At 39.7% G+C, this 26,921-nt stretch overlaps 2 protein-coding genes across 5 annotated transcripts; one reads left to right on the top strand and one right to left on the bottom strand.

Moving 5' to 3' along the window:
- The first annotated feature begins 919 nt into the window (after nucleotides 1–919).
- Nucleotides 920–12,072, top strand: LOC145455686 (uncharacterized). Of its 2 annotated transcripts, none has more exons than XM_080333665.1 (11): nucleotides 920–1,109; nucleotides 2,581–2,744; nucleotides 5,615–5,654; nucleotides 6,350–6,400; nucleotides 7,615–7,695; nucleotides 7,800–7,886; nucleotides 7,953–8,036; nucleotides 9,559–9,648; nucleotides 9,706–9,795; nucleotides 10,439–10,650; nucleotides 11,263–12,072. In XM_080333665.1, the coding sequence occupies exons 1-11, from the start codon at nucleotides 998–1,000 to the stop codon at nucleotides 11,452–11,454; spliced, it is 1,203 nt and encodes a 400-aa protein (XP_080189791.1). In that variant the 5' UTR covers nucleotides 920–997; the 3' UTR covers nucleotides 11,455–12,072. The 2 variants fall into 2 exon arrangements, with proteins under 2 accessions (XP_080189791.1, XP_080189792.1); XM_080333666.1 differs by lacking the exon at nucleotides 920–1,109 and adding an exon at nucleotides 2,234–2,375.
- A 5,964-nt stretch (nucleotides 12,073–18,036) lies between these two features.
- LOC145455687 (uncharacterized) lies at nucleotides 18,037–24,481 on the bottom strand. Of its 3 annotated transcripts, none has more exons than XM_080333668.1 (10): nucleotides 24,306–24,481; nucleotides 24,088–24,245; nucleotides 22,206–22,248; nucleotides 22,020–22,070; nucleotides 21,802–21,882; nucleotides 21,542–21,634; nucleotides 21,387–21,479; nucleotides 21,222–21,311; nucleotides 19,845–20,056; nucleotides 18,037–19,747 (listed from the first exon to the last, which is right to left on the bottom strand). In XM_080333668.1, the coding sequence occupies exons 1-10, from the start codon at nucleotides 24,316–24,318 to the stop codon at nucleotides 19,556–19,558; spliced, it is 1,026 nt and encodes a 341-aa protein (XP_080189794.1). In that variant the 5' UTR covers nucleotides 24,319–24,481; the 3' UTR covers nucleotides 18,037–19,555. The 3 variants fall into 3 exon arrangements, with proteins under 3 accessions (XP_080189794.1, XP_080189793.1, XP_080189795.1); XM_080333667.1 differs by having other exon boundaries at nucleotides 22,206–22,251; nucleotides 24,306–24,480; XM_080333669.1 differs by lacking the exon at nucleotides 21,542–21,634 and having other exon boundaries at nucleotides 22,206–22,251.
- Nucleotides 24,482–26,921: the final 2,440 nt, after the last annotated feature.

The raw sequence follows: 26,921 nt of genomic DNA, 5'->3' as shown, positions 1-26,921 counted from the left end.
TAAAACAAGAATGCAGCACATATTTATTTAGAAGCGACAAATCTAATGCAATGTCAGCTGTTATCATCCAATTCTATCTTCGTTGCGATTTTGTTTCGTCATCCTTACAAATAAAACGCTATCTCCCGAGGCTTCAAAATGACCGGCTCGTGTGTTGATGCGATTTGTTTACGGACCCTGAAGCTATCGTTAATACGAAGCATCGCGGCTGGATATGAAGCTGCAGAAATAGAGTTCGTAGTAAAATAGCTCATCATGTAGTAAGTATAGTTGGGGACTTTTAAAAGTAGGCACGCAGTTGTCAAGCCGCTATTGTGCTTTACTTGTGACATATTGTGTAGGCCTTCAAGAATATATTGCCCGCTGTGTATTGTGTATACCTCAAATTGCTCAACGCGGTCCATACAAATCAGGCGTAATAGTGAAAAACTGTGAAGAGATATGGAAGTCGAATGAGGTCACTCTGATGAAATGTGGGAGTGTTGAAACTTCAAAAACCTACGGGCAAAGGTCTTGTCTTCCGTGACAAGATAATGTGAAAATTAAGTTCGAGTTTCTGATTGTTAAATCTGGCTTCGCGTAATTTGCTTAGAAGTCGGGTCTCCATTCATGGCCACTGTAACGGGGTCGTGGCGATATTGTCTGGTGCAATGTGCTGAGGGGCAGTGTGCTATGAAATGATATGCTCGCCAAAGTTTTATATAAAGGTAAGTTGAGAAGAACGTTGACGGCGTCTAGGGCTGTTGAAGCTACATCCGCTGCACTTAAGTGACTCCGAACCAAACTACGGAGAATTTTATCCTATGTTAGGGAGACTGTGAAAGAATCAATTTGTTACCGATTCAAATAGCAAACCTCTTATACAATACAGTACAGTGACCTAATGGATACGATATTAGCATTCATTGTTATAGTGATTGTAATCCGTAATCTTGTGGTTTGCGTTTAGATGAAACCAATGGGTTAGTTTTTGCAGTTATACTGTTTCATCCTAATCATGTTTCGCAATGACCTTTATGCAAAATTTGCGGATATTTTTGATTCGCCTGAAGAACCTCGGGCAGTGTTTCAGCCCGACGGCAAGATAGAGTTCGTCGCGCCAGATGGAGGTATGCAATATATTTTACCACCCCGTATTTTGGTAATGATAAATGTAAAATCTGTTCAATTCATAGCTTTTGTTTTATTTTACTTTCAAGTTGACCAGTTTCAACCGACTGCTCATGCTCATAGCATCACATAATTTATGTTTAAAATATTTCGGTTGCTTACAATGGGTTATCAAAATAGTTAAGTAAAAGCTTATCACGTAAACGCTTCGTCTCTTATTGATATGCCTATAATGGCCCATGCAAGGTACATATGCTGCGCATCTTTGAGAATTTTCGGGTGTAGCCTACTATCTCGAAAATGTGCAATTAGATAGTGTGACTACATGTTTCTCATAGATAGACCAAAGGTAATTGGTTGGCGAACGTAATTTGCTTCTCTTTTATCATAGTAATCACCGTCTTTAACGAGAGAGCCATCTGGCTTGTGGTGATTGTGAGCTTGTCGCTGCGAAACTGTGCTCAATTCTGATTTTGTTAAAAGTTGTACGCTGGATGCCTTTTCCGTCGCAACCCTAGGCGCATGTATGCGGCCATGGGACAGGCACTGAATTCTCAGTAATCAGTAAACGCTCACGTCACAAACACGATAAAACAAATTCAAAAACGTATGAAATAACGAGTAAATATCGAAATCCACGATTAGAAGTAATTTCTGGCCATAATTCCAATATCCAAACCAAATCCAATTACTGAATTTGTCTTTCAGTGACATTTAACACGGATACGCCTGATTAAAAATACGACTGCGATATGAATGAAATTATTTACACCATTGGAAAATCCATGATATATCTGAATCCTGAGGTCACATATTTCTCTGTTTCATGCTCCCGCAAGATTATTGTAAGTCACGAAGTAATTTTGTGACTCCATAAGGCTGCAAAGCACGATTCTAAAGGCGCGGGTCCGTACGATATATAGGCGAGGGCATCTACTGCAAGAGCAGATAATGCTCACAAACAGAAATTACCTAAAGCATGATCGGACGCATGAACGAGGGAAAAGTGTTTTGGCTGATCAGTGATCATATTACGCCTCGAAATTTCGTCGGTTCTTTTTACCTGACACCGCTTGGTACGGTACCGTACGTTTGCAATTTTCCCAACATGATATGCCGTACTATCATAATTTGAGGAGAGGTGTAACGGTTTGTCCGCGGGCGTTTTTGATTAGATGCAGATATAGTTGAGGTAGAAGCATCCGTCTAAAAGTGTTATACGAGGAATTGCACTCTGGTGCGTGCGATCGCAATGATGGACTCAGGTCAGCACTTGAGTGTTAATGTTTCGAGAGCAATGTGTTTGATGTTCTTCAAGTGCATGCACAAATACAGCGAACATGATTAGTTCTGTCGGTAGAAATATGAGCTCGGTTATATCAAAAGTAGTTCGTACAGTGTTAAAATTTTAGGGAATTGTGTAGGTTGTGTACTGTTGCAGTTGAATAAACGACCTCGCTTTTTCTTTAGTATCTTCAGCGCCCTCGATGGTGGATGTCTCCGATAAGCGCCAACTCACGTCGTTCAAGCCTTCTGCGTCCTTGCGAAAGAAAATGATTCTATTCGGCATCTTTTGCGCTTTGGTGATCATTCTTTTCGTCATCACTCTCGTCAATCTTATAATTCTGGTTCAGGTGAGTCGCATGTGCTTTTGTTTCGGGTGAAACGCGTCGCTGGCTTTCATTGAGTCACGACGAACTAGGATGAAGCGCAAAGCGGAATGTATATGTATTGGGCATACGGTATGTCCGTCGTTAGGAGGATTTGTCCTCTCTTCTCGAGAACAGTGAATGATCCTCCGAGGACGCTAAAAATGGTGTCCGGTCAATACCGAGAATGCTATTACCGAGAATGCTATTACCGAGAAGGACAATACCGAGAACGGACATTACCGAGAATGGACAATACCGAGAATGGACATTACCGAGAATGGACATCACCGAGAATGGACATTACCGAGAATGCAATATATGCAATGCATAGGCATGTTATGCATATGAACAAGCAGGTCGTGTGTATGCATCACGGCGTTGCCACATTCGGTATCGATTCTCAGATGTAAATTTCTCGACAACGTCCGTTACATTAAGCTAGGTTCTTGGCATTGGCCATTCTCGGTAATGTCCATTCTCGGTAATGTCCGTTCTCGGTAATGTCCATTCTCGGTAATGGCATTCTCGGTAATGTCCATCTCGGTAATAGCATTCTCGGTAATAGTATGGAACCGCTAAAAATGCCCGAATATGTCCTCTTCTTTCGAATTTCGAGTTATTTTATTATAATTCCAGCAAGACTTTTAGCAGAGAAGTTGTATTCATTTGAAAAAGACAGCTAATGAGCCTCGGAACATATATGTCGAATTACCGCATTGAAAAGGTTTTCCATTAAATGGCTCTACCCTCACTACCTTCTTGATTGTTGTTGCAAACATTGTTCGACTTTCTTATTATCATCGCGGCCTTTTACATGCGAGGATCTGTCGCAATTTTTCTGGCTCAAGTTCCAACGTTATAGACCTATTATTAGGGTTGCATTCAAAACAAATGGTTGTTTAAAAAACTTTTTAAAAACATGTTTGAAACAGTGTTTTAACTAAAGGCCTTTTTAAAAAATGTGTTTCTTTTTAAGTTGTATAATTATGCCATAATTGTGTAAATATACTTTCCAAAAAACATGTAGTATGAGCATACGGACGACTTCACGATTTAGACGACTTATACCATATGGAATGGTTGGAACCCTCGAAAAAGTCGGTTCAACAGCTATAGCACGTATTTATAAATCATTGGTACGGAATGAATGTTCTGATGATGATGTCCGCTGACCGTAAAATGCTGCACGACTATGTAGTCCTGATTAAGAGTATTTTTGGTCCGTAAATGACAATGGTTTTTTATTGTTGTTGTTTTTTGTCTATTTTAAGGGAGTGTGTTTTAAGCAACCATTTGTTTTAAATGCAATCCTACCTATTTTGGATCATTTTCGAGCATCTTGACGGCTGTATATAATTTCAATGATATTTCGTGTAGACAATTTCGCGAGCTTGTTAACAGCGAGCATGCCTTATTGGCAAAAGTTAAGGGAACCACAACGTATTCATGGGCTGAATCAGAAATATTGCTTTGTTTTTGTAATTTTTGCCTGTAACAGCCAAGCAAATGTAAAACATCAGCAAACTCGATTGTAACAATTCATACTTTCATCTTCCTAGACGGCAAAGTATCCTCTTTTGGGTGCTAAAAATATGGTAGACCTAAATCTGTATGATTGAGGATATGAGTGACCTGACATACGTTTTTATGGAATGTCTACTTGCGTTCGTGTATAAGTTACTAAGGACGCCCCGAGGACGCGTACTTATACCTTTAAATTTTTACCGAGGAAATACTAAATTTGAGACTTTGCGCCGGTTCCCGTTGTAAAAAAGTCACGTGATAAGCTTCACCATTATAGGGTTGCATTTTTTTCAAACGTTGTATCATTATCATTATGCCATGATTGTGTAAATACTTTCGGGAAAACATGTAGTACGCGCTTACGGACGATTTGCACCCAATAGAACCGACGTGTACGACGTAGAGTGGCGGGAACCCTCTAAATCGTCCTCGGTTCAACAGTTATCAGGTAGATATAGATCATTGGTACGGAAATCTGTGTTCTGATGATGATGATGACCGCCGACCGTAAAATGATGTATAACGATGCAGTCCTGGTTAAAGATATTTTTGGTTTGTTTATGATGGTGATCGGAAGCCGTTTTCGTCGAAGGTACCTACATATTTACCATGTATATTCAATTGTCAATGTCAATCCACTGTGACGTAAGAATTAAAAGCTCGTGGCGTCATGGCTGAAAAATTAACATTAAACAACATGTTTTCAACAGGGCCCTGTTTTAAACATGTTTGTTTTAAATGCAACGCTACTGGCAAACGTTTAGAGAACCGCAAAGTATTGATGAGCTGAATCTGAAAAATAAATTTGATTAGTAGTTTTTGTGTCCGTTTTTGTAACTTTTGCTTTTCTTTTGTCTACCTTTTGCCTGCAACTAGCAAGGAATTGTAAAACATCATTAAACTCGATCGTAACAATTCCACTTTCGTTTTACTTGCTGGCAAAAAATGTCCTCCTTTGGGTTCTCAAAATATGGCAGGCCGATAGTTATATGAAGCGCAAAGCGCAATGTAAATGTATGATTGAGGCTATGTGAGCTGACACTGATTTATGTAATCTCTATACCTGCGTACATGTGCAAGTTACTTACGTCGCCCTGACGACGCCTTCTTATCTTTAAATTGTTACAGAGGGAATACTAAGTTCTGAACTGTACGCCAATTCCTTTTGCAAAAAGTCATCCGATGATAATAATCATCATCACATAATCTTTACAGAAGGACAATTACACTTGTTTTGTTAAGATATATAAGGCTTTATTTTACTACTTTTTTTCTATTGTATTTCGATTAGACAGTATTGACACCTCCTTGTTTGGTTGTCATTTTAGAATCAAAAGCAAGTCGCAAGGAATTCGAAAGCGATTCGAGGTACGTTAGTCTAACGGTGACAAGGTTAAAATTCAAAGTCTATGTAAAGGCTACTTTGATAGGAATTATAGTGGTGAACGGGCATCCGATAATCGTAAACCGCATTCCACTGAAATCGATGTGGAATAGTAACACATTATAGGCCTACCTATATTATATTTATGATTAATTTTATCTTTTCTCATTACAAAGTCGATTTTCTTCAGAGTTGAGTTCGCTTTTGCGTGTAGAGTGTAGTTTGTAATGTAACAGAGTGTAATTCCTGATTCATTTTAGACGAATATGAGCTGATGTATTAGATCGGTGGTAGCTGTAGAAATAACGCCATATACTCTACTCAATTTGAAATAAGTATCGATTTGCAAGTAAGTAATGAATAATATTTTAGAGATTGTTTTGTCTAAATAACTAAAAACTGTTAATGAGAAGTGGAAGTTGATTGAAAATTTGAGTAAGTAATAGTGCTAGCTGGCAAAACCCGTACTCAGAAAAAGTACTCCGTTACTGACCACCTTTGGTTCTGTCTCAACGAATATGTTTCGGTATTGATAAATTTGAGTTTCACACCCCTGACCTGTAGACTTTACATCGTAAATACTCGATGCGCCCCAAGTGCTGGGATATAGAAACACTGTGATTGGGATTATACATTCGTCAGACCTCTACAGCGCGTAACCATAATTTTCATTTTGCAGGAGGGGAGCTCGTGATAAACGGAACTGTTGTTAGCAGGGATCAATTTCGAGGTCAGTGTAAGAGTGTATAGTATCGCTTGCTGGAGTTAGTACCAAGTTTATTGTCTCTGTCTAAAAATGCAATATGCGCAATTGCGCATTGATCGGTGAAACACTGTATCTAACAGAGGTGATCGAAGAATCAGCGTTGCTACTCAAGTAGAAGAAGCCATTTACAAGACGTGTCAAAATTTCGAGATGCATTTTCGCGACGGACGCAAAATAACTATTGACGCTATAAATAGTTACAATCTTCGAAAGTATAAGCGTAAGCTACTGTGATTGCTATTTCACTCAGTTCATATTACGATCATACACGAAAGTGATGCAAACTTACTATTTTATGTTTTTCAAAATCAAAAGTGTAGAATCTAAGTAGTTTTACCAAAAAAAAAAACTGTACACGTATAGCAGTGGAAGTCAGTCTAAAACATAACCACTGGAATACGTAGTTCAAGTATATGAGCGAAACCTCATGCTTGAGTACATCGGAAAAGTAGAATTACTTCGTTGCTTACTTTTTTTCCGGATTACGGGGATCACTGATTAGGAGTTTAAAAATGTTTGAAATTATTATCAAAAAAATTAAAAACTAATTATTAAATTTTACTGTCTATCCCATGGAATTGTCATGTTGTGTAAAAGAACGATGCTTAACAATTTTTGCTCACTTCCAACCGGTAGAAGCGAATTGATTGCAGTTGCAAATTTTCTATTCGCAAAAATAGCCCGGGCGGTGGGTAATCCCAGAATATATATGAAAAGCTTAAATAACTTCGCTGTCGAACAATTTAACCAGTTAAATAGTATATTCATATTGAAATGAACCCGAATATTTTCGGCTGACACTCGTCAGGGGCAATCGTCAGCAACTAGTAGAGAATTGGAAAGAACATTGTATATCAACAATCGTATCACAAAATATGACGTCACCAGCATGAAATTTCGAATGAGAGAACGTTCGAAATTTCATGCTGGTGACGTCATATTTTGTGATACGATTGTTGATATACAATGTTCTTTCCAATTCTCTACTAGTTGCTGACGATTACCCCTGACGAGTGTCAGCCGAAAATATTCGGGTTCATTTCAATATGAATATACTATTTAATTGTATATTGAAGTTCTGTACCTCCAAGAAGCTCTTCAATTTAACCAGTGAATCCCCGGAATCAGGAAAATAGTTATGTTGCACAATGCACAATTGCGCATTCATGTTTCCACAGACGCGGTTGTGCCTTTGATAAGTCAAGATATAAAAGAAGCCCTGCAACGCTTCAAGGTGGACATCAATAACATGGTGAAAGGTATGGACAGTTGGACACGTTCCCGACTAGTCTTCGTAATAGAAAACCGGCGATGTCTGATAAGACGCAAAAACGCAGGAACTCTCATTAAAAATGCGTTTCAGATCACCCCGTCACCAATCAGCATATCAACGACACCGTCAACGATATCATTCGAAATTGGGGCGGTGGTGTGCTGCAGCATTTGGAACGTTAGTATCCGCACGCCCGTTACGGCGGATCGAACACAGTTTAATATATCCGCGCGTGATTTGCAGAGGACATGGACCCGTTTGACTTCGCGACCGAATTCCAGAAGATGATGATGGACCTGTCGGTGCCCATACTTCAACGGTTGAGATGTGAGATGAAACTCTGACATAATATAACTCGTTATACTCGTTATATTTTCAAACCCAGAATTCCGGAGAAAAATCTTGAGAAAAGGGTAAAAAAGCCAACTTTTCCGTTCAGCGGCCAAAATACAGTTTTTTCCATCACGTTTAAAGGTGGTTGATTAAAAAAAAGTCATCTTTCCGATCCCAAAAAAGAGGACATTTGGGCGTCCTCGGAGGACATTTTATAAAACCTGAAAAAGGAGGACAAATCCTCCTAAAGGAGGAGGTATGTTAACCCTATAATACTGCAGCTTTTGGGAAGGAGGTGCATTGCCATGGATATCTCTGCATTGTTCTAGATATCCCGGTACATTTCGTACATTGAAGAATCTGTAACAACGAATTAGGAGAAATATAGCTAATTATATCTACATCTAAATTCAAAATTATCATTGTTGAAGGTACGTATAATGAGCATCGACTATGGAGCAGATATCTATGTAGCGTTGTACAAAATATTAATGTAGTTAGATGATGGTCAAGTAATTACTGTTTCTAGTTTCGTATCTCGTGACTTGGGGATGGTAAAAATCGACCAAATATTAGATTTCAATTGGGATCGAGTATTGGAGTGTCCCGCATAATAAGGTCGTAACAGACGTGGTTGAGTTGGAAAGTTCAAATACGTGCCTTTTATTCGCGAACAGATGGAATGCGAGTCATACACCTGATTGTAGATAATTTGGCATATTTTCGAACATATCAATTTCATTGCGCTTTGAGACAATGTTGCGAGTTGTTCACTTCTCGACATAATTGTCTCGAGGTTTCAAGGCTTCCACGATGGGAAAAAAGTATCGAAACTCTAATTTCAGTACTCGAAAATGTTGCCCCTCACTATACTCGACTTGAATCAATGCAATATATACTCTATTGAGATTCGAGTACTCAACTCATCTCTATACAGTGAATAAAATACACTTATCATAATAAGGACAGAAGTCGTCAAAGTATCCGTCCATGGTATTCAATTGCAAGTAGAAATAGCGTCGTAAACTTTAACTCAATTACACTTACAAGTATATGGATTTCCAAGTAAGTAAAAAATAAGTATTCTAGGCCTTGTTTTGCCTAAAAACACGGAAGTCGGTTAAGCAGAAGTGGAAGTACCCTAAAAACATAACCAGTAGAGTAAGTAGTACAAAGTGCAATTAGGCAAAAACTACTTGAGTACTGACCACCTCTGGGTAAAACGCGGGAAAATGGTGTCAAACTCAAGTCCATACGCGTTATTTTACGCGAGGCGCAAGGTCGTTAAGAACCCCGATTTGACCCAAATCAACAAACCCCATGACACTTCTCTTTCTAGGTACTATTTTTCGATCATTGCTATGTATATATACAATATATATAGCAATATAATACAATACTATATTATAATATTAATACTATAGTATTAATTCTCGTCTCTATTGTTATCATTCACTGTATAATGCAACCCATCCTGGGTTGATATAAAATGTAATTTCACGGCGCTGCGTTCCAGATGAGTTGGGAATCGATCAGCGACATTTCCAAACCCATGTCTTCAGCATTCTCTCCAATATCAGCACAGATACTGTGAATCGGTTAAAGGGTAAGCTGCTATTTCGTATAAGCTTACTATGTCGAAAATACTTCTTTCAACTTCCAGAGGAACTCGAGGTCGATCCAGTGCACTTGGACATGGCGGTCCACAAAGCGCTGAACAATTTGACAGAAAGGTCGCTCGCTTTAATTCGAGGTGAGCGTTCCTTAACAGGAACAGTAGACTCTCCATGGTTTAGTTAGACGAAGCCTAATCCTATACTTTTAGTCAAAACTACTCACCTTTTACGCTTTGGAGTTTTTAATCAGAAAGTAGTTTGGGCGATATGCTTCCATCACTTTACTTACAGAGTGAAATTGTCACGGCAACTAAACGAAACAAATCCTGTATCGCGGCAACAGAAACGCACCGATATGTGTAGTATCATTTGCCCTTCTGTGTCAGTGGCGAAGATTAGAATTAGAATTATAGCTACACATTTTTTTCAAATTAGACTAGAACTAAAATTTGAATATATGGCTGGCGGTACTGAACTATAATTAGAATTATAGCCACGCTGCTTTTTCCAAATTAGATTAGAATTAGAATTACTGAATTCGCGAAAACTTGGATATGGAATGAGGTTCAGTTGATATCAAATCAGAGTTCATTCCCATCGGCATTATAATAGCAAATGTCTGCAGCTGCACCTACAACAAGCTTGGTTCATTTCGCACCATGCATTTATCCTGGAACATTTTCAGGAAAACCAAAAATTAGAATAAAATTAAAATTAGAGCATATGGACATATTTCACTAATCCAAATGTGAAAATGACTTTGCTTTTGGCTTCTTGCAGGAATCTGTGAGACGGCTTACGGAGGAAAATGCTACTGGGTCGTGAAAGCCGGCACCATCCCGTACAAGCAAGCCGAATCGCTGTGCGAAGTGAGAGGAGCGATGGCGGCGAATATATATAACGAGGGTCACTACCGCGCAATGCTAAAGTACGTTCGCAGTAAAATGGGGCCAATGAACTCTATCTGGATCGGGATGGTACGGGATCAATCGGTAGGTGATGTTTTATGTAAACCTATCGGCGACGACCCCAAGATATTGTCTTGATGACCATTTCCAAACATATTGTTATAAGCAAAAGTGGTCAGTAGGAAATTTTTCTGCTTTCACAAATTAGATCAGAATTATAATTATTGAACCAAGTGCAGTTCATATCAAACCCGATCTCATTTTGGTAAGCATGATGATGGAAAATGCGTCTGCACGATGCAGTTTTCCTGTAGCATTTTCAAGAAAACCAGAAATTAGAATAGAATAAAAATTAGAGCATAGAAACACTTCACAAATTAGATTAGGATTAGATTACAGGTAGTACGAAGTAACATTTTAATCAAAATGATGCTAGGGACGTATAAGATTAAACAGGTATGCACGTAGGCGTATAGGATTTATAATCAGGATATAATTATGAGTTAGGTTCTCTTTTCGTGAATCACCTTTTGGATGTGAATACACACTGTTTTCGAGTGTACCATATATGTTTATGTTATCACTGCCATGTTTGAGGTTTATCCAACGCTTGCTAGCATGCCCCCGTATTTAGCTACATGCAGTTGTGCACAGTGCAGCTGAATACGCCTCCGTAAACGATAAATTTACATTCAGACTGGCGAGATCCGCTACGTGAACGGAACAGTATCGAAATATTCCATTCCCTGGGCCACCGGTTACCCGGTTTCATCCTCCATCTCGTACCAGCTCGGCATCACCTATCCGCAAGATCAACAGAACGGAATCGAGGGATTTATCAACGACGCGCAGAGTAATCACAGGCAGGGGATCCTGTGCGAACTGTAGAGCAGCTGCCGTCTGTGTCGCTGGCCCGTGTGTATTTCGTACTATGGAGATATAGGTCAATTAGGCTCGGTCATAGTAAACGCCATATTCAACATTTTAAACTCCGCTACAAGCCTCGCAGTCAGTCCGCAAACCATGTCGAATCCCAAGGACGATTCGGCGATATCTTCAAATTTGACTGAAGTTGAATATCATCTATATTCTATAAGATTCGTTTGACCATAGCAAAAATGAGAATCTCTCCCTAAAAGGGAACTGTACATCTACAGTATAGATATATTAAGCTATTAACTCACGATCAAACGTACTTCTTGACCATTAATTGTGGAATGATAGTCCAAAAAGTCCATATATTTCGTATATGATGTTACATTAACATGAAACATTATGTCTTGTTGAAAGTGATTTTTGTGCTTGTTTTTGTTTAGACTCTCGTATGTTGTTGAATTCGTACTATAGTATAACCGACATACGTGACATAACTGACATTTCTTTAAATTTGATCGTTATTTCATACGACCTCCTTTCGTGAGTGTGCATTTCATTGACCGTGGTGCAAAAGGCCGTCAGGCGATAAGCACCAAATGTTTTTGGTAAATAAACAATACCAACATGAAACTTAAGTTGATCTCTAGTTCATGCAATGTATAGGCTATTAGTTATATTTCTGCATCATCATAACGCCCAGCCCTTATAGATATTATTATCGATGATGTATCGCTAACAATCACCAACGAAAATATGTTCTCGTATGTGTGGCTTGCTGCATCTTACTGAATGTATCCACGATGAGTGTCGGTTTATGTTATTAGGCGAAGGAAAGTATTTGCTGGTACCGTGCATTCATTTGGAAGCTCTTTCTCTCTCTCTCATATTCACATTATCGTATGCGAGATTGCGGGTAATTGTATACAGATTACTCGTGCATAATGCAATTATACTTTTGAGACGAAATTAGTTTTTGTGAAGTTGGCCCGTGGACGGACGTAAGGCAAATACGAATAGGTTAGCTCCAGCGACCGATCGTAGTATAGGCTAATTCTGCCCTGCAATTTACACGTCATGATTTTCAAGTCTCACGGCAGACTGCGGGTGTTAACGGCTTAGGTCTCCAAGCCGCCCCAACTTCATTTCAGTTCATACTAAAACATCATCGCTTCTCGGGCAAATGTTATTGATAGTTTACCATTCGAGACGATCAATATTGAAATCATGAAGCACTCAGAAGAAAGTCGAGAAACGAAAATAGGTCGGGATTTCCTCCGCTGTAATAAGAGATGAAAATTTGGCACTGAAGCGACGAGGTAATTTTATCAGATTCGTAATTCTGGTTTGTATCACGATATAAAATCTACATATTTCCCACATTGCCATTGGTAATCGATACGAGCGCCCTTTTCGGTGCTCTGAAAATAAATTCCATCAAAACTGAACAAAAAATAGGGGCCTACGTGCGTGCAAGTTAGGCCTGCCAAACCTGTTCATGAACCTTGAGGCCATTCATTGCTTGTCCATTAATGTATATTAATTAAAATCCAAGATCTCGGCGTTTGTCTATTATACCATTCACACGTCAATGTATGTTTAATATGTCTAGACAAGAGCTGGTTTTTAACCGGTCTTCCCCTGGAAGTAAACCAGGGGTGGGCAATTACTTTCTTCCGCGGGTCAAATGAGAAGTAGAAAATACCTTGGCGGGCCAAGTGTAAAATTTGAGCTATATTTTCCAACCTATTATGATTTATTTCTAAATTAAATTGTTAATAAATGCTGCTCAGTGAATGTTTTGATATTAAGTAATGAGACAGTGACGGTTAATTAATAAAATATCTATTCGCCTTCATGATTCGAAACAATGTTAAATATTAAACATTTTTACCTCTCTTTAAACCCCTATCCATGTTCTTCTATTAACATTCTAAAATAGTGGTTTTCAAAACTTTTTTAGGTACGCCTATTTTTGTGATAGGAACAATTTCACGCCTCCCTTATCATGATATCACAAAATATTATAAAGTGCAACCAGAATGCTAGCAATCCCAACGGATAGTTTGATGGCATGGAAGATCATTGCTGTTGATGATAGAATTCTGAAATTTCAAAGTCGGAGCAATACACCGAGCAATAACTATAGGCTGTAAGTATATCGCGCAGAGCGCGAAAAAAGAATTTCATCAAATATCGGCTTCGCGCCACCCTTCTGATGTTTTCACGCCGCTCAGTTCGAGAACCACTGCACTGAAATGTATATGCAATAGTACAAAGCTTATTTTTTTGGTCGCTGCTTTCCGAGCAGTGTGTAGCTTTAATAGCTTTTATGTTGCATTTTTCTGATCTTCGCCTTCCCCTGTTTCGTTTTTTTGTCATAAGAACGACTTCAATTAAAATTTGTAATCCCGGCGACATGCTCGGCAAAAACTGAAATGACAGGTATACCCCTGACTTTAGTATACAAATATCTAGTGCTCTAAATTTTAAACCTAAAACTTCATTGAATTTCAGTTTTCGGCTTTCTTGTTTGGGCATGCCCATTAATCCTTTATGGGTGATAGTAGGGATGGTGTGAACCTCTGAAAGGTTAAGGTTCGTGTGAACGCAAACGTGAGCCTCATGACGTCACGTGACGTCATTTTGCTAATTCCAACCCTACGTTTCAGTGAAGCGATAGTCGATAATGTATACACGATACCTAACGACGACTCGAGTCACATAATGCCACAATGCTGAAGTACACATTGAAGCTTTAAACGTCGCCAAATGTATCAACTGGGGCAATCTAATGATATAATAATTCCATAAAATCAATATCCTCCGTCGCTTTGCCGGCAATTTCGATGAGGACTTGAAGGGAATACCAGCTAACGCCTTAACGGTATAGGCCAGACCGGACAATGTATTCGGCGTCTGAGTATTGCTACGTTGATATTGAGCAGAGTGTAAAACGATTTTCTACAATTGCTACCGATATTACCCCATTAACAAGTTATACAGCAGTAACCAACACCCCAATCGCACGGATTTGTTTTTTATGATACAATAAACATATGAAGTCAAGATTGACCCCGTACGCCAGCTAGATTTTCCACATCAGACAACGATATCAATTCCATTGATTGGTTGAATAAGCATCATTCGCTGACTACCTACATGTAGTGTACTTCGCTCTTGATGTTGTGTGATTGCGGGTCAAGCTCATAGCAGAGAGTCGCTAAATATTCACAAACCGAAAGCTGGATATTTCGAGCAAACTTTTGTAACAAAGCAAGTAAAATCTTTGAGATTTCAAGGTGCATGCTAGTTTGGTGTTGATTTTTTTTATGCTGCCAGCGCCATGCATAGAGTGCCCCCCAGTTGAAATGCAATAAATTTCAACCAAAAATGTTATAATGAAGTGGAAATTGTACTATAAGAAAAGGTTTGTGAACGTGAACCTCTAAATTTCCGAGGTTCACACACATAACGCGAACGTGAACCTCACGTTCACACCATCCCTAGGTGATAGATATGATGAGTCATATAGTAATCGCGAGCACTGACTGACTTGTTTTGCGAATTAGGAATTTGGAAGCGTATCACGTACCAATTGAAAGACATACCGTATAATGCGTAATGTGACAATGGCAACAAGTAAGGTTCGAACTAAACTATATGGGAAGAGTGATTTCTTGTGACTACTCATACTTTGCCGGATTGCCTATATTTTGAATCTTGATTACAGACGCCAAGTTAGTAGGCAGCGTAATCATGACATATTAATGAACAGGCTTCAAAGTAAACTAATTTCCTGCTCATTTGATACAGCCTATGGTTTTAGTCATTCAAAAAGCAAGTTTGATGCTTTGAATTCCAAGCAACCTTTCGCGGGCCGCACAGAATAGCTTCGCGGGCCGCACTTTGCCCAGGTCTGAAGTAAACACACACACTCAACTCATACTCATATGATTTGTGCAGACATGCCCGTCTTTGCCATCATTGGTTGCAGGCAAGATCTGTAGTCGAAGTGTGAATGTTGTGGTACGTCGTTTATGTGACAGCCCATCCATTAGGGGTGTATGTGTAATGATTGTTAGTAGCTATTGTGATGGCACTGTTTTTTCTAGGGCTGCCAAGAGTCTAGCACGAACAACGGGAAATGCATGGACACTTGGTGGACACATGACAATGCATGCTCCTTTTTGTCTGAACTGGCTGCAGTGATGACGCGGAAGTAAAACTTTCTAAAAACGATTGTGCATCTCTTTACATCGACTATATTAGGTGGCCTTCCACGGTTTGTTGTGGCTTAGGCCGCTAATATTGGGGTTCGAAATCGAAAACCCGTTCTTCTGAAATGCTAACTTGCTAAGTCTGTCTTCAATAACTATTGGCTCATCTGTTAAGCGATTGGTATCACACAGAACTGCCTTTCGACCGAACAATAGAATGACACTTACTTTCTGAATATCTGAACTAGTCGAAGTCACTGGTTTGCAATAAATATTCATTATCATGTTTTCGTTTTGCGTGAAAATTATATTTTAATGGTTCTGTTAATGCACACTAGGCTACATTCTGTGCCCCAGTAATCTATAGCAGCCTAATGTTTACTTAGATGTGTATTGTGGTATCGATTATTGCTTTTATGACTTTATGAAGTTTGGGGTTCCGCTTATCTTACATATCAGCAGGGCCGTAACTGCCGCACCCCAACCCCCCAATTGGGGGGGGCGAGCTCGAAGGGGGCCCAAAATTATTTCATGAATTAGCATAAATTATAGAGTATTTTTTGAAAATTTATGCAACTTTTTCAAAAAATTTTCGCGCCATGCGCGATTTCAAGTTGCCAAGTATCTTGATTTTGGGGTAATCTTCCATCAAGAAAAAAATACGCAAGATTTATAGAAATGGGCATATCGGCGTTGGCCATTACCGGGCCACGATGCACCAAGACATATAAAGTTTTAGGCCATGTAACATGCGACTCCAAGAAGTGTGCCAGAACGATCGACAGCGAGAAAACCCTGGCCGAAAAGGACTGCCCTTATGCTGACCGAAAAATTTGTTATATATACAAAATACCTATAGGTTTAATTAGGCGCCTGAATGACTGGCGCCGAGTGTTCCTGTCTTGGCAATCTGAACCTCACAAGACAAATACCATCCCGCAGAGAAAAATTATATGCCAGAGAAGAAATACCAATTTGAAATCTTGTGCGTCTTTTAGTTTAGTAGCCTACGTTTGGGCGATTCTATATTTTTGATATAGCAGACTGGATGTCACGAAATAACATCATGTTACGGAGTCATACCTACGGGCCCTACAGTTTCCATAACACTTCACTCAGCTCTACCGGTAAATCTGATTACGTAACCAGAGAGGACAAGAAATTGATAGCAATATATATTCAATTCCCGATCTTATTTACCGATTTTATCATGAATTATCGAAAATTTTCGCGCTTCGCTCTGGCTCACTAAACAGTTCGACTATTTAGGTGGCGAAAGCGAACAACGTGATTGGGGGTAGGTTTATCACCCTATGAGAGCCCAAGACCCAAGTTTTTTGGGAGACCTGAAGAAGTGCTGTTACGATCCTGCCAACGGGTATACGTCCAAAGATGTTTAATTATTATTGAAGGTCCTACCTTTTCAAACACACCTCACTCAGCTCCACTGGCGTAGCAGCATGTGCTGCCGCCCTGACTCTCGCTTAAAATGCCCCCTCCCCCCCCCTAAGTAGACCGCAGCAAATTTCGACATAGATTCATGTTCAAGCAATCTTCTCAATGAAAATTATTACAAACAATATAACGCGTCTCAGCCTCACCGTCCCAACGTTAATAAGGTCAAAAATAATAAAGACAAGAAATAGCGAACGAATGTATTTCTGTCAATCTGTCAATCGGACAATTATTACCAACTTGAACAGTTCCTAGGACCGGTTTACCTTCACAGCTATCTCGGTCTGAGCGCTGTACCAAATCGTCACCCAGAGTATAGATCACTAACCTATGGATAGAAGGGCGACTTAGTTGTCGCACTTGAATTCCCGGACAAGCCTCCTGCTGAGACAACTAAAAGTAGCATAATTGGTCATGGGCATGGCCATGGCCATCCTATAGTTGGCCAGGCCCTCCGAGCGCTCAAATTTAACAATACTGATCTTAATCGAAAGCTATTGTTGCCCTGATTCGGGAAATACAATTTAAATGCTGGTCAGAAAATCGGCATTGTTCCGATTAATCGCTCGATATAATTTCCATTATCATGGTCAATTGGTCATCGTGTTGCGGCACTCCGATTGTTAGAAACAATCGGCCTTGACGGCTATTTTGGAATGGTTCCATTGCTATGTTAACATATTCGGAATCAGCGCGACACTAGCTTTCGATTGAGAACAGTTTGATTACCTTTTATCTCACGGGACGCCAGCTATAGGACTACCAATTACGCTGCTTTTAGCCGGCTGTGTACACTGTGCACTTGTGCAGCCTCATTTTGCCGCCCCCTGGAGCCTGCCGCCCCTGGCGCAGAGCCAGAACCGCCAAGTGGCTGCTACGCCACTGCTCAGCTCTACCTGTAAATCTGATTACATGAGCAGAGAGAGAGAGAATAAAAATTTATAGCAATATGTATGCAATTCCCGATCATATTGACCGATTCAATCATGAATTATATAAATTATTCGCGCTTCGCGCGTGCAGGCGAGAAAAGGCGACTCAGCTAACGGCCCCGAATGCAGATGATAAGTAGCGATAAACGCAGTGTACAACGTTAGGTGGGTATGGGGGGCGAAGGCCCCAAGAAGTTTGGTTTATTATCATATGGGGGGCCCAAGACCAACGTTTGGGGGGGGGGGCTGGCGAGGTGCTGTTACGGCCCTGCATATTAATGTAAGTGTTCAGCAGGTCAGGAAAGGTTAGAAACCATATTTTGATATCCGGAAAAGAGGACACTTTTTACAAGTTATAAAAGTTACAATAGCGAACGAGAAAACGGGAATTTTTTTACGGCTAATGTTATTGGGTTGGCAAAACAACAGGTAAATCTTTCGACACTGAACGACCCGTCACAACAGTTGCCAAGACCTTTTTATAGTCAAACTACCGGCGATCGGTGTTTTCTGTGTCAATTTCTTGCTAAATATCCTTCAGTTCCATCGAACTTCAGTTTTCGCGTCTATTGTGTCATTTTTTAGTTGTCCTTGTACACAGTCGTCTAACTCTCAAATCTACAAAAAGAGGACGAATTGAGAAAAAAGTGGACATTTTTGGGCGTCCTCGAATGACATTTTACATTTTTCGAAAAAATAGGAACAATACTCTTAAAAGAGGATATATGGTATGCGGTATCCCTATGTATAGCATACCCTGTTCACATGGCCCCCGAGTCAGCGGATATCGGTACTGCGCTGTATGGGACCTTTATATTAGGGATAGTGCGGACCGATGAAAGATTATCGCTCATATTCACACGAACTATTATAAAAGGTTCTCTGCAAACACGTACATATGCAAATTTCAAATGCTCTGTAAATATATACAATTATAACGGAGCTTTAAGCAGTTATCTAAATTCGTTACTGCAGCGATGTTTGAAAATATGATGGTACCGAAGTGACGTAGCCCAAAATCTAGATGACGCACTTGGTCTTCTATATCTCTCGTTCCGCACATCCATGTATATAGCATATGTATAAATGTAAGTACAAAGTACATGTGCAGTTTTTAAACACATGTATGAGTATTTTTCGATTCATATTGAATATAGATCTAATAAGTTAGGCTCAACAGTCTACATATCCGAATTAATGAATATTCAAATTGAATTGTTTGGAATTTTGGCTTGGTGGGAGCTGTACTAGAAAGTGCTTTTACTGTCCACGACACTGTCTGTATAAAATGTTGTTATTGTATAGGTAAAGTAGTTAATATAGAGAGCACGCGTGCTGGACTTTGTGAGCTGGCACTCATAACTATAAGTGATTCTCACGAAATTTCTTGTCACATGACTTTATAACAAGTCGTGGGTAAAATTTTCATATATCTGTGGTCACTTTGGGGCCGAAAGGCTCGCATTCTCATTTCCCAGTATATGGTAGATCTGCTGATCGGCTTTCCAATCACAATTCACAAATTATACCGAGCCGAGTGGCAGCCACATCTGCATTGAAAAAGCCTTGGTCAGGATCCGTAACGTTGTACTTGAATTTCAGTCCCAGGTGCATGTTTAATGCACCAGACATTGGATACGTTGTCGCCCATGGCATCGTGAAATTCGATACCTCGCCGTTCACCAGATAATTTTTGCGAGTCTGAAATAGGAGTGATTTTTATTCTCAGTTTTACGCTGCCAAGCCGATCAGTTATTTAAGCAACTCCTATGTGGCAATATCGAAATATCGGCCATACCTGCGTGTCTGTTGTCATCCCTATCCACACTGTATCCATCGGAAGCATCCCTTGTCTCAGAAAGGTCATCGTAGCTTTGTAATGGCCATCGTCGTAAATATTTGCTGCCGTTGCCCCCCTCCTCTCGCACAATCCCTCGGCTCTTTTGTAAGATATCGGTCCGGATTTGATCAGCCAGTAGCATTTCTTTTCATATACCATTTGGCACATGCCTGTATGCAGGGTTGTATTTGAAACAAATGGTTGTTTAAAACACTTTGTTTAAGACACGTTTCAAAGTTTAAACAGTGTTTTAAACGAAGGCATTTAAAAAAATTGTGTTTTTTCGAGTTGTACAAATGTACAATTATGCCTGTGTAAATCTTTCCAAAAACATGTTGTATGAGCCTACGGGCGACGATTACTACCCGATATAGCCGACGAATACGATATGGTTAGAACCCACGAAATAGTCGGTTCAACAGCTATAGTACGTATGGATCATTGGTACGGAATGAATGTTCTGATGATGATGACCGCCAACCGCAAACATGCTGTAAGACGATGTAGTCTTGGTTAAATATATTTTTGGTCCGTATATGACAGGGGTTAGAAGCCTATTTCGTCAAAGTAGCTATATTTACCCTATATTTTCAATTATGAATATCAATCCACTATGATGTCAGAATTAAATATGCGTGACTTCATGGCTTAGAAAAAACATGTTTTAAAAAAGGGCCTTGTTTTAAACGTGTTTGTTTTAAATTTATTGTTGTTTTAAACTCTACCCTACCTGTAAGATGTTGCATGATCGGAATAATTTCCCAGATAAACCAACCGCAACAACGATCACAAAATGTTTTACACATGATACGACAATACTTATAATGTTGAAAACGTGTTAAGTCTCGCTACATGCGCCAGCTGGCTTTTGGTTTCTATAGAGAATGCGACTTTTGCCGTTGGTCTTCCAGTCGATATAGACATAGATCTCAAATAATAATATCTCATTAAGCCTATGTCTGCATAATAGAATATATGCAGTCCCATTGAATTTTACGACAGATGACGAGCTAATCTGCTGCTCTTGTTTCCCGAGTTATTGAGGGAGGTCTCTCAGATGTCATTTGCGATTGCACATATCCTTGACAAATATTCAAAACTCATAGGGTGCATCAAAATCGCATGGTCTCATTTCATATCATAACGTTCATTGCTGCCGCTGATACATTTGCTCGTGGGCAACTAACAGGTTTGGAAAATAAGTATTAGTTATATGGCCGAGTAATTAAGATCATGGAGTAATCAAGTGTGAATAATTAATTGATCACGGCGAAGCAATCACTTCGTAATCAAACAGTCGACACTATTATTCAATCATGTGTCACTTTGCTTTACCTCGAATCAATGCGATTTGACTTCTCGACATGTTCTTCACCGCTCGATGCACTGCCATGTCAATATGCGTTTGATCGATTTCAAGCTCTTCTGCATGTTTTAACAATAACGAATTCATCAGCAAAGACGCCAGCTCGTGGCTGATTTTTTTATTTTTTCTATAACCTTTCAATCGCTCCAGAAGAACGGTATCGTTTAGATGTGAGAGGAGAGAGTCGATGCGATCTCGCAATTGCTGATTAGTGATGTTCAGCTCGCCTGCAAGATATAGGAAACGGTCACAGTGTCATTTTCCGTTCAATAAATTACCGTAGTGCAACCTTTCAATGTCTGGATTGTCGAATTTCTCATATTGCTCAAAGCTTTATTTCCAGCACGAAACAAGAAATCAGCATCCGGCAGGGGAACCATTTCTGTTGGTGAAATTTCATAAAGTTCATTGAGTAAAAGACCTGACGCACATATCTGCTTCGAGGAGCAGAAAATCGACAGAGAGAGAGAGCGTGACAGAATTTATTTTCATCCAACTGAAATAGCAAACGAACAGCAACAAAAATTAAATAAACTAATTGGTCCTTACTCTCGATTTGTTCCTGGATTAGATTTCGCTGCTTTTTAAGAGCGCTTTCCATCGTTCGATTCAACGTTTCTCTTATCGTATCTAAAATTGTATCGCCACGATTTAGTTTATCACGCAACAAAAATTAAGATCATTCTGTTCACATTGTAAACAAAATTGCTCAATATCTTTTCGATGTAAGAAAGTATTATCCTCGTCTTGTGACAAAGGTGTATTACCTGCTGTCAACAGCTCGTACATATCCGTCCAATTTACATCGCGTTGTGACTCTGAAATAAGTATAGAAGATCGAAGGTTTACTACATAATGAACAAACATAAAAGAAAGCGATCGAACACCATGATGAGATATTTCACGGATTCGATGCGATGCCATTATTATTGACGTGAAAACGAACACTTTACCTGACAAGGATGATACTTTGGAATTAATTGCCATCTCTCTTTGCTGCTGCAAAATAGAATTTGATTAGTCAGAGAATTGTAAGGCACACGCGGATACAAAACCACACGGAGTGTACACACGGAACAGGTTATGGGCTAATATGGATTGCGATCTGCGGTCCTGCCAATGCGTTCAGTTGGAAACATTATGTTTTCAGGGGGACATCAAAATTATTATCAGCGTTGAAATGAGATCATGTCTCCACAATGAGACATCAAAGTATTTGAAGAGGTTTTAGGGGGTACCGAACGTCAATATACAATAGATTATAGTATATTTATTAGGAGTGTTAAAATATAACTTTTTTCAAATTAAATTTCAATTCCAACCAGTGTAAGCGGAGTTATTGCAGTCGAAAAATTTGGGTTTGAATAAAATAGTATTTACAGTTTTATTCCAATCCAAATTTTCGACTGCAAGCGCTTCCACTGGTTGGAATTGAGCCAAATTTGCTGTGTATCGTTTCTATAGACAACCTAGCAATTTCATGGGGTGAACAAAAAAATTTGAAAAAGTTAATTTTTTTATATAATAAATCCAGAACTTTCTTCTCTTGTAGCAATGCTGCTACTGGTTGGAAGTGAAACAAATTTGGTCGGCATAGTTTTTTTTAGCCAACCTTACAATTTTATCAAGTAGCCAGTGATATTTGAAAAAAAGTTATTTTTGAACACCTCCAATGCTCATATTGAAATAACCACGAATGTATTTGGCTGACACTCGTCAGGTGTTATCGTAGAATTGGAATGAAGACACAATTGATATCAACGCGTTTAAAAGCAACAAGAGCGTCGGTTTTCCCATGGCTACACCCAAGGTCGTAACTGCCGCACCCCAACCCCCCTCCCCATTTGGGGGGGACGAGCTCAAAGGGGGGCCCCAAACTATTTCGTGAATTAGCATACATTATAGCGTATTTTTGAAAATTTATGCAACTTTCTCAAAAGATTTTCGGGCTACGCACAATTTTAAGTTGCTAAATGTCTTATATATTGGGTACTCTTCCCCCAAGAAGAAATACACAAGATTTATAGAAATGGGCATATCGGCGTTGGCCATTACCGCGCCACGACGCACCAACACAGTTTTAGGCCATGTAACATGCGACTCCAAGAAGTGTGCCAGAACGATCGGCTGCAAGAAAACCTTGGCCGAAAAGGACTGCTCTTATGCTGACCGAAAACTTCGTTATATATGTAAAAAAAATACATGTAAGTTTAATTGTACATAGACGCCTAAATGACTATGGCGCCGAATGTTCTTGTCTTGGCAATCTGAACCTCACAAGACAAATACCATCCGGCAGGGAAAAATTATATGCGAGTGAAGTAATTCCAATCTGAAATCGCATGATCTTAGTACGTTTGAGCGATTCTATATTTTTTGATATAGCAGACAAGAGGTCACGAAATAACATCATGTAACGAAGTCATACCAACGGGTCCGCCCGCGCGAAGATGTTCAATTATTGTTTACGGGCTCTACAGTTTCAAAGACACTACACTCAGCTCTACCGGTAAATCTGGTTACTTGAGCAGAGAGAGAATAGAAATTGAAAGCAATATATATGCAATTCACGATGATATTGACCGATTCAGTCATAAACTATAGAATTTTCTTGCGCTTCGCGTGTTTAAACGAGAAAAGCTGACTCACTAAACGGACACCCAATGTAGATGATAAATAGCGGTAAACAGAGTATAGCCTGAGGAGGGTCTGGTGGGCGAAGCTCCCCCCAGAAGTTCGGTTTGTCACCATATGGGGGGGGGGGGGCAAGGCCAACGTTTTGGGCGGGGATGACGAAGTGCTATTACGGCCCTGGCTACACCTTCAGAAATTTACCTGCAGCAGTAAAATCAAAGTGGTGATGGAAGTGATGAGCAGAGATATTATCAGAACGGCAAGAACCCAAAATACGACGGTTTTAGTTGAGGTTGACACGCGTAGCTGTTCGCCCCGAGAATCAGAATTTAATTTGCCGGAAAATGATGGCTTTTCCTCTAAATAACGAACGCATTTTAATGTACGAAATAATATGTTTCACTGCGATAAAATGCTACCGTTCGCGTCCATTTCGGAAATATCACCGCTTCAAGAAATACCGTACAATTCTCTCTGTATGTTCTGGCTGTCAATCATGTAAATTATCCACAGATCAAGCGTCGGGCATTTTTCTTATATCATCATCATAATGTAGGCTACACTGAAAACAAATATACAAATATACCCTATATACGCTTTACAGCTATTTGGCTTATGATAGTTATGCTGCACGTGTCAGTATTATTTAAAATTGATGTCGGGGTTCGAGTGTCGCAAAAATATCGCATCCTGGTAGGATTTTCGTTATGGACCAAGTCCTTTCTGACCGTAGTGTTAATTGGAACATTCGTCACATTCAGGCAAACTGCAGCATATGCTCTGACCTCGTAACGTCGAATACCTAACTATATGCTCTTTGACATATTCCAAATGGCCTTCCATTACTTTACCTTACATTACTGATCTGCACAACAAGCGGATTCATGAAAAAATCCTAGTTCATTTTATTACGTATAAGGAGACTTCAACTGAGTGGTCTCATTTAGAAAAATAAGCTAATATAAACAAGAGCAATCTACAGTCACCGGAGGCGAGAAATTTTCCGTGTGGTTCGGAGATAGCAAGTTCTGTTATCTGCGGTGGCGTAGTCGTGAGACTCTTACGTTCATTTAAACCACTTGAGATTTGACCATCATATATCTTGGCAGTCGCGTAGGATGGATTTTGTGAATCACCGAGTCTTTCTATATATCGGAATCGAAATTATTGCAATGCGTAAATAAAAATTGTATCGCGCACTCCACCCGTACAGTTTCATGGATGAATCGTATACGATTGTACTACGGTCATAGGCGCCGACTTTTATTTTTTTACGAGGTGGCGAAGTCTTGTGACGTCATAATTGTTCCCTATCGATGACGTCATCGTCGCACTAAAACGCACTTTACTACATGCCGCGCGTACGTACAGCGTTAAACCATTTGTGTGACGTTATAGTACCGGCCCTGCCCTCATTGCCCTTATTAAATGGAATCTTAAAACGGTACGACGGAACGCATCGAACAAAAATCAGAATTTACGTCACTGATAATTTGGAGTTGCGTCAATGTTATTAACGCGCAATGAGCCGTGTGAGTAACGAAATACACTACGCACTGTCGCACTGGCAAGTAGCACACGACAACTCTCGAATATGAGGTTTCAAGCAGACAATAATGATGATTACAAACGCGAAATCGCGCAGACAATCAGCAATTGTCTCTTGCGGTTTCTGGCTTCGGGTGGAGTAGCTCGCATCGCGGCAATTGTTCGCAGATTAAAACAGCGATTTTGGCTGCACTGGTGCATTTCCCGATTTACGTTAGCTAAGCATTTTTGGAGTACATTGGTGTATATGCCGCAAATAGATCTAGGAACAATATAACGTCCTATTTGTATTTAATGTATCGACTATAGGCTAGAACAGAGATGCCCAACCTTTTTGCTATTCACGGCCGCATTTCGATTACTTGAGCAGCCTACGGCCGCATTCCTGGGCATGATAGTCGCCAAATATCCATATTAAACTGTCCTTGCCCATTACCGGTGAACTCCGGACTAATATATGTTTTCATATCGGCTTATTATACGCACCAAAATCGACGGCCGCCAGTACATACTAATTGAATTACGTGTTGGCGGCCGCGCCAATTACATTTCCACGACTGCAGTTTGGCCACCCCTGGGCCACAATTAATTCCAGTTCCATCCACATGCCGCGATTTTATCAATAGAAATCGACTGTGCACCAAATGATCAATAGTTTAATATTGGATATTGTTGTTGTCGAAACGAGTACGTCCAGCAATCAAGTTTATCGGAATATAGGTTCCCTGTTCCAACGAATCGAATAAATTCAGAGTTTGTGCCACCCAGAATCTCGTGATGCTTCAATATCTGACAATGGCATGGCATACTGCACGTTAATAACAAAATAGCACTTCGAAAATGACATTGTGGGACAATTCCAGGGTACGAATGTATCGAGCAGACAACAAGAAATATAGATGACGGCAAACGAGAGAGCGTGTATTCTAATCAGTATCGCCATGAATGAGTTTTGAGTCTGACTCCCTATTAGTAGCTTTCGTCTCGACAATTGTTATCTCATTATATCGGTGTTTAAGCTGTATTGCTGCATTTCCCGGGTAATGTTACTGGCAAAGCCTTGTTAGAGAAACGAATATGCGTAGTAGGGCTGTTCAAAAATAATTTTTTTTCCCGAATTCCAGCCATTCACTGATTAAATTGTCAGGCTACCCTAAAAAACGCTGCACACCAAATTTGGTTCAATTCTAACAAGTATAGGACTCCGCAGATTAAAATTTTTATTTTATTCGGGAAAATTAAAAAAATAAAATTTCAAATTTTTTTGCCAACTCTACGATATTGTTGAGCTGTCTTCGAAGACGATGCAAAACAAATTTGAGTCAATTCCGACCAGTAAAAGCGGAGTAATGTGAGTTTTTCGATGATAATCCTCCGATTATCCTTGATCGGTGGATAATCCGAGATTTATCAACGAAAAACTCACATGAAGATGCGACTGTGCGTGCAGTCAAGCGATGATACCGTGTGAACTGGGCCTATTGCAA

This window comes from Botryllus schlosseri, chromosome 14, assembly GCF_051294905.1.
Source record: "Botryllus schlosseri isolate E-star chromosome 14, Bs_hap1, whole genome shotgun sequence".
NCBI lineage: Eukaryota > Metazoa > Chordata > Ascidiacea > Stolidobranchia > Styelidae > Botryllus > Botryllus schlosseri.
The sequence above is the reverse complement of the archived record's forward strand: the minus strand, read 5'-3'. Positions and strand labels throughout refer to the sequence as shown.